Below are 8,958 nucleotides of genomic sequence, written 5' to 3'. Positions count from 1 at the left end.
CTCAATCACAAAGAGCAATGTGTTTCTTCCTTTCTTCTGAAGCTAACACTGTAACTTCTTAAAATATCAGCCTTCTTTCCAACTCTGTAGGGGGTCATGGTGACTTGCTGTTCACTTTGTACCTGCTTATCTGGACTATGTATCTTTGGTGAACTTTATGTAAAATGTCAGTATGTCATTTGATATATGATCCTTTGTCTCAAAAATGTACTCTGCCTTCTACTTCTAAGAGACAGAACAGTTCTCAGAGATTCCGAGGGTCTGTCTCCCGGGTTATAATCCTCAATTTGGCTCGAAAAAAATTCTCTTTTTCTTCTCAATTTGATTGTTAATTGAATTTTTCAACAATGGTAAGGGCTTAATATCCAAAATATATGAAGAACTCATACAGCTCAATAGGAAAAACTGAAACAATCTGATTTTAAAATGAGCAGAGGATCTGAATAAACATTTTTCCAAAGAAGACATACAGATGGCCAACAGGTACATGAAAAGGAGGTCAGCATCATTAATCATCAGAGAAATACAAATCAAAACCACAAGGAGATGTCATCTCACACCTTTGCAGTGGATATTATCAAAAAGACAAGAAATAACAAGTGCCAGTGAGGATGTGAAGAAAAGGGAACCACCGTGCACTGTTGTGGGAATGTAAATTGTTGCAACCACTACAGAAAAGAGTATGGAGGTTCCTCAAAAAATTAAAAATATAGCTACCATGTGATCCTCAAATTGCACTTCTGGGTATTTATCTGAAGGAAATGAAAATACTGACTCAAAAACCATCTGCACCCCCAGGTTTATTATTGCAGCATTATTTACCATAGCTAAGGCATGGCAACAACCTAAGTGTACATGGATGCATGGATAGATAAAGAAAATACAGCATATGTATCATGAAATATTATTCCAGATTAAAAAATAAATAAATCCTGCCATTTGTGATAACATAGATGGAACTTGATGGCATTATGTCAAGTGAAATAGGTTAGACAGAGAAAAAATAAATACTGTGTGATATCACTTGTATGTGAAATCTAAAGAAGTTGAGCTCAGAGAGATTGGTAATAGAAAGGTGGTTGCCAGAGTCTGGGGGTGGGGGAAAGGAGGAGATGTTGGTCAAAGGGTACAAACTACCAGTTAGAAGAGGACTAAGTTCTCAGGATAATAACAGCATGGTGATTAGAGTGAACAACACTGTGTCATATACTTGAAAGTCGATAACACTGCACATCTTAGATGTTCTCACCACAAAAAAAGGAAATGATAGTTTTGTTCGATGATGGAGGTGTTAACTAATGCTACTGTGGCAATCATGCTGTAAAAAACTAAGTGTGTAGGAACAACAAGATATACACCTTAAATTACACAATGTTGTATGGCAACTATATCTCAATAAACCTGGGAGAAAATATTTTCTACAAGTCAAGAGATGTTATCCCAAGACAAAGCATGGATATATTTGGAGTATGGCATGAATTAGGAAAGGTAAAGAGTTAGTGAGCTGGCGAGTCAGTGGAAGAGCAGATTCCTTGGAAATTGATCTAGGAAGTACTGCATTAAAGGAGGCCAAAAAACAGTCCTTGACTGCCCAGCTGATGAGATCACTGAAGATCATGGTCTGATGTGAAGATTGAGGGACTTCCCATTCTTCAACATTCTCCTGGTACATAGCACCCATCAAATACCACGTTAGCATTTTCCCGTTACACAAGGGATCAGCCTCAGTCTCCCAAAGGGTTTTGAAAATGTGATTCAAGCAATTCATTTACATTCCTGTGCTCTGACATATATGTGATAGGATATAAATTATAGTATAATAAAAATACCTGAAACCCTAAGAATCACTGATTCTAAGAAAGTCGCTTAGCTATATAGAAAGACATAAAGGAATGCAGGTTTATATGTGATAGTTCAGGGATGTCACAAGATGTCTCAAAGGATGAGAAACTCAGTGACGAATAATTGAAAAAAATGTGAAACCAGAGCATTGTTCTCATTTCTTCTATTACCAAAGATCAGGTTAGTGATATGTAAGATGTAAGACTTTGGGAAGTCCTATTTCTAGCCACATACTCTGTGCAGGATGGAGCTTACTCAGTCAAACACGACATTGTTCACTGTACTGCTTTGATAGTAGAAACTGGAAGTTCAGTACCTACCTGGTGAACATTCTACAGAAACAATTCACTAAACTATTACCTAGTGTGTTAGTTTACCACTAGCATTTATATCTACCAGTTCCATAGTTCACATCATGGATAGCTAGAGATGTTGAAAACGCTGTTCCTCCTCCAAAGTTATTTCTGCATTGGAAAAAATATGTGAGCTACCTGCTCTCGAATTTGCTCGATCTTGATCCCATAAGTGATGGGATTCAGCATAGGTGGAGCCAGAATGCACACATTATCCAACAAGATGTGGATATGAGGTGGAACCTGGCTTCCAAACTGCTGAGTAAGCGTTGTGATGATCGCAGGCCCATAAAAGAGGATGATGATGCAGACATGAGAGCCACACGTGTTGAGAACCTTGTGACAAGCATCTTGGGAAGGCACGTGGAAGACAGCATGGAGAATAAGCGTGTAGGAAACGAAAATTAATAGGACATTTAAGACCACTGTTGACATTATAACAGAGAGTCCATACCAGATGTTTACCCGTATGTCATTACAAGCATATTTGGCCAAGCCAAAGTGTTCACAACAGGTGTCTGGAATTATATTACTTTGGCAGAAAGTCAGTCTTTTCAGAAGAAATATCATGGGGAAAATCATGCAATAACTTCTCAGAAAGATGGTAACACCAATTTGCCCGATCAGTGTGTGTGAGAATAGTGGTGTATCTCAGTGGGTAGAAGCATATGGCAATGTAGCAGTCAAATACCACACCACCAAGGTCCCTGACTCAGACATGAAAGTGCTGTGTGTAATGAAGAACTGTGTGATGCAGCGATTCAAGGAGATGTCCCCAGCACAGAACCAGAAGATGGCCAAGGCCTGAGGTACTACGCATGTGGAGAGGACAAAGTCTGCCCCAGCCAGCATGCAGAGGAAGAGGTACATGGGTTCATGGAGGCTGTGTTTTGTCACAATAATGAATATGAGAAGGCTGTTCCCAGATAGGGCAATGACGTACGAAAAGAAGAAAGGGATGGAAATCCACATGTGCTGGTCCTCTAGGCCAGGGATGCCCAGCAAGTGGAAGACTGTGTGACTGACACCAGTGTGGTTTAAGGAAACATACCCATGGAGACCACCAGGGACATCACCTCATACTCACAGAGATGAAAAATCCAGATTTTCCTGGAATATCCTTTTGGCATATCTCACACTCTCCATCTTCTTTGAACATGCAAATAATAAGAAACATAAAAGGTCAATAGGGTATGTTCTCTGCTTCAATGAGTGACAGTCTAATTAAAAGATATGCATATCTCCAGATAATCAAACAAAACATATCATTGTATATATTTCTCCTACCAACAGAGGCTTATTAATATTCAAAGGAAATCATTATATGTACCTGTGAAGGCTGTAACAAGAGGTTTCTTGAATATAAACTTGAACTTCACCTTGTGGTGGATGGTTTATCATAAAGAGAATGAAAAGAGAACAAAGTAATATGGAAAACATAGGTATTCAAATTGAAGTATACCATTTATGAACAGTGTTCATTCAGATCCAGGCGGCTATGCACAGGGAATACTGAAGAAAGCAGCATGTGGGGTCATACAGGCAGATTTAGCCTAACTAATGGAAATGAGATTTAAAATCTCTCTGAATTCACCACATACAATTTGCACACTTGTGAAGGGATTCAGTAGACAAAGGTTAAGGAGTAACACTGACAGGGCCTGAGTGCCTGAGGTGACACACTGCTCATGCTCACATCTTAGGAACTACGTTTAGAAATGACTGAAATTGGAAAATAAGGCATTAGTGCTGGAAGGGGATGGGGATGACATTGGAAGATTTTTCTGCAGGCAGAAATATTGTCATTTGGTTCTTAGTGTACATTCATTCATTCATTAATCCAGATGCAGAAAAAAATGGGAAACTTCCAGGATCCTAGGGGCTTAAGTTTGAGAGTGAAGCAAACTTTAAGCAGGTGGTTTTAGAATATTGGAGATAAATGTTGATTCTTTCTGTTGATGGGTATCTCAGAATATCTATCTCAGTATAAGTTATGTCTTAGGCTCATTAATAGTTTATCTTCCATCCCAGGTTACCTCTCTTTGTGCCTCTGTTTTTTCTTTGAGCGGAGGAAAATCAGCTCCTATAACCATCCTCCCAGTGATGGAAGAAACTGTTCTACAATTACAGTTACTGGTCAAGAGAGCCTAGTCACTGGCCTTGATACAGTGAACTGTCTCTGGAGAGTATAGGGCTACTCTGTGAGAAGGAAAAAGCCAGAAAGACACAATTCAACACAGAGAGGGGCTTGAGAAGGGAGGAGATGACAGAAGCTGAGGATGGGTGTGTGTTTGGAGAAAAAGAGTAAAAGGGAAGTGCTGTTTGTTTTTTGGGGGTTTTTTCACTGAAAAATGGAAGCCAGGGAACTCAGGGGTATTTGCCTGTTTGGTCTCCTGATAGAGCGACTTTGGTGTAATACATGTTCATCCTAGAAATCCCCTTTCAAATGTCTCCTGTCTCATGTTTTCTTCTCACATCTGCCTAAGAGGGCCTGGAGGTCTCCTCTTTCCACACCCTGCTTTAGGAGCCCCAGCACAGATCCCAGACATTCTCAGGGCTCCTCTCATATTTGCCAAGACATATCTGCAGTCTAAGTCAGTATCTCCATCTTTTAATGCCCGGTCCACTTATTGGGCACCAGTTATTTTTTTGGATGATGATTCCTTATTACTAACTTTCAGGAACATCAGATAGACCATGTATTCTCACCTCCCTCCCCAGACCTCACCCTCCACTTCTGCTAGAACCAACCAGATTTGTGTCTCTGGTCACTATCATTCCACACATATTAACAGCCTCCAAGCGTCCTGTACCCTCTGGCCTGTCTGGGACATAACACCTTCCCAGCACTTACCTTCGTCCTTGAACCAACTCCATCTGCAGGTGTATAATTCATTTATCAGCCTTAGACTGAGTCTTCAGGAACAGCCGTTCAATTGGAGAGGAAATTTACCTTGTTGCAGGATTTGGGCTGTTTATCCTCTGTCACGAGAGCCCTTGAGGGAAAGCACTTACACCAGGGCTCCAGGGACAGAACTGTCTCCAAGAGCCTCACCTTCTTCCTAAATGGGCTGGGTCTCTAAGACCACTTCACATCTTCCTCACTTCCGCTCCTTTTCTCTCTTTTTCATCTCCAGATAATCTGACACATAAATCATCTACCATGTAAACCAGCCTTGCTTCAGGCCTATTGTAATACAACAGGAATATAAATACCTACAATTAATATGGACTCATGGTTTTTAAAGTTTTATTCTTCATGAAAACAATTAATGAAATTCACATGAGTTTCAAATTCCAGAGTCATGAATACTGATGTTTACCTCTGTTGTCTAAGGGTATAGAATTGTACAAGCTTAGCAGTTAGTAGGAGACGTGTGAGTCTCGATGCCTTAGACATGTCTCTATTTCATTTGCCTAACTAACTCCTTTAACTGCATTCAAGATTGTTCACTTTATCTTAATTTTCAGTTTGATCTGCAGAGGCCTACACATAGCTTTCTTTGTTTTTAAAGTCCTTGAAGTTCTCAGAGATTTTCGACTCTGTAAATTTATTGTTTTTACCACATTTGGATATACTCAGCAATTATTTCTACAAAACATTTTTCTGTCCCCTTCTCTCATTTCATTTCGACATCCCAACAACAACACATATGTTAGACCTTTTGACATTGTTGCATCAGTACTTGAAAGTCTCTTGATTTTTCTGTATTTTCTGTCTCTTCTCCAGTTGGATAATTCTATTGAAAGATCTGATTGTCTATTTCCACAAGTAGGGTTACCTTGGTCAAGAGGTAAATGCATTTGTAGTTTTGTCCTATGTGGATAGATTCCCTTTGAGAGGCTACACTATCTTTCATTACTAACAGCAATGTATGAAAGTAACTTTTTCCTCACAGACTTGCCTGTAGACTATATTGTCAAGTCATTGAACATTTGTCAATCTGACAGTTTGTCGAGTGGGACTATCTGAACAAATGGATGGCAATAATTCTTCCCTCTGCTGTCCACACAAGACAACTCCTCCATCATGAGCTACAGTCTATTATCCACTCTCTTGCATCTGTGATGGCCTCATGACATGCTTTGGCCAATGGAGTGAGGTGGAAGTATTATATCCTCTGCCCAGTGGATTTACAGTGAAGTGAATGTAGGAACAACAGTCAGAAGGTGAATATATAATCAAGAAGCAACACCAGGGTAGATTGGACTTGGGAAGTGAGGGAACTGAAATAAAATAATTACAAATGAAGCTACTGACACACTTATATTGTGAGGTTATTGCTTCTTGGATTATAAAGTATTTCTGTCATTTTTGGACTTTTTAAAATTGTTATTGTAAACACACAAATACAGAAAACAAAACAAAACAAATGAATGGCTTAACAAATTCTTATAAGGCAAACATCACCCAGGTTAAGTAATAAAACTTGATCAGACACACCTGCAGCTGTGTCCATGTGCCCAGTCACAGTCACAAAGCCATCCTTGGCATACCTAACCTTTCTAGTTATACGTATATTCATATCTTACAGCAATTTGCATCTAAATGCTGCCATTTCATCTTCAACAACCTTCTAAATATTCCATTTGCCTCTGTGTCTTAACTGGAACCATGTCTGTCTACTCAAGAAACTGCTGTATTTCCAGCAGCACATCTGAATCTTTATTTCTCATTCCTCATGGTTAGACAGAACGATATTACTGTTAGCTACAATTACAATTTACAAGCATAACTTCCCCTCCATTTAGCAAAACTACCAACATCAGTGGTGTTCAGACCACATGGCAACTGTTCTCCCACCATATTTAACTAACACCTGATCTAGCCCCATCCTCCCCACACAATGATTTTTTTTAATGTAGCACCCAGAGGACCACAGAGAATTTAGCAGCTTTCTGGTCCAAATTCTGACTCAATTTTGGTGGATCTGAAGCTGGAAAGAACTTGCCACAATGAAGAGCATCCTAAGATACTGGTAAAAGGACTGTCCAATGATGAAGATCAGGATTCGGCATCCTGGGACTGCACTCACCACGAGTAAGACCCGAAGACAGCCAGTAGTTTGCAATCCTGGCTAAACACTGTGGGTAACATCTACAGCTCCACGTAAATGATCTCTGGGTTCCAATCACCCCTTCTAATCTGTCTCCGACTCTCCGCACAAGGAAGCCCCCGGTGCTGCACGGGTTCGGGAGGAAACATGGGCCCAGGCAGCCTCCCAGGTGACCTTTAACTCACCTTCTGCTCTCATTCTTAGCAACTCCAGCAACCAAAAGTTTACCCACTCAATGCCCACAATGTTCAGGGTTTTGACGTCTTCCTCAACTGTATCTTTTTTTTTAAAGATTTTTGTGATGTGGACCATTTTTTAAAAAGTCTTTACTGAATTGGTTACAATCTTGCTTCTGTTTTATTTTTTGGCTTTTTTCCTGCAAGGCATGTGGGATCTTAGCTCCCTGACCAGGGATCGAACCCCCACCCCCTACCTTGGAAGGTGAAGTCCCAACCACTGGGCTACCTGGGAAGTCCCTCAACTGCATTTTTCTAACTCTACAAGAGACACCAACTTCTACAGTTCCATCAAGAACTCTACCACTAGATCAAAATTGAAACAGTAAATTCACCAACATTAAAGTTCTAACTTTCCAATCTCTTTTATATGTTTATGGCCTATAAGGGCTCTTAGACAAACAATGTTCCACCATCTATTTAATCCAGTCCCATTCCTTTTCACTTATTCACATACACTTTATATTTTGTTTTTTTAAGTAAATGTATTATATTATTTTTAATTTTTATTGGACTATATAGTTGATTTACAATGTTGTATTAGTTTCTACTGTACAGCAAAGTTTATCAGTTATACATATATATATCCACTCTTTTTCAGATTCTTTTCCCATATAGCTCATTACAGAGTTGAAAAGAGTTCCTTGTGCTATACAGTAGGTCCTTATTAGTTATCTATTTTATATACACTTTATGTTTTGTAATTCATCACTGTAATCACTACATTTTAGCACCTGCAACATTTTACAGATCTGTCATATTTTCATTGACTTGCCCAAACAGATAGGAACTCAATTAGCAACATATTAAATTTTCCTCAAAATGGATTTTCCAGCAAAAATAATATCAACTGGACAAAACATTTCTATCTTCAGAACACCCAAAACTACCTAAAAATCTACTTCAATTTGGTGTTCCCATCACATGGAATGATAGCCTCAATGGATTATCCCCTACTGGCACCTATCCTGACCCTCTATCAACCATCAGAGGAGAGACTGATCATAAAGGGTACTGAATCTACCAGGAAAGAAACCCTCACCGCCCTACCACCAGCACTGCCACATGAATGTACGTGCACCTGGTCACCTATGGTGAAAACCAGAAAATTGAGAGTGCTTCTAAATTCCTCCCTCTCTCTGCTCTTCAGCAAGTCCTGTAATTTCAACTCCAATATCTTTCTGGTCCCATATCTACTCCACCTCTCCAGAGCCACCACCCTAAAACTGGGTCCACACTTATCCTCAGGAATTACTGTACAAACTAGTCCCAACAGGTCCAACCTTGCTCCAATGTGCCTACACTCTGTAAAGAAAGTCGACATCTACTTTGTGACATAGCAAGTAACCTAATTCAACCAAACCAACTACCTCTCCTTTATTTTCTCCTGCATGTCACACAGGACTTGGTGCCACTGCTGATTAGAACCAAGAGTGTTTTACTTCCCAATAGTAAGGATCCACTTTCAGA

General features: G+C 39.7%; 1 protein-coding gene across 1 annotated transcript; it reads right to left on the bottom strand.

The window, feature by feature from the left end:
* Positions 1 to 2,300: 2,300 nt before the first annotated feature.
* On the bottom strand, positions 2,301 to 7,450 carry OR52B4 (olfactory receptor family 52 subfamily B member 4). The gene is given in 4 exon segments (XM_019939504.1): positions 2,301 to 2,826; positions 2,828 to 2,888; positions 2,891 to 3,271; positions 7,438 to 7,450. Coding segments are annotated over 4 exon segments (981 nt in total).
* Positions 7,451 to 8,958: the final 1,508 nt, after the last annotated feature.

This window comes from Tursiops truncatus, chromosome 8, assembly GCF_011762595.2.
Source record: "Tursiops truncatus isolate mTurTru1 chromosome 8, mTurTru1.mat.Y, whole genome shotgun sequence".
In the NCBI taxonomy this organism is placed as follows: domain Eukaryota; kingdom Metazoa; phylum Chordata; class Mammalia; order Artiodactyla; family Delphinidae; genus Tursiops; species Tursiops truncatus.
Note: the sequence above shows the minus strand (reverse complement) of the source record. Positions and strands in the feature narration are given on the sequence as shown.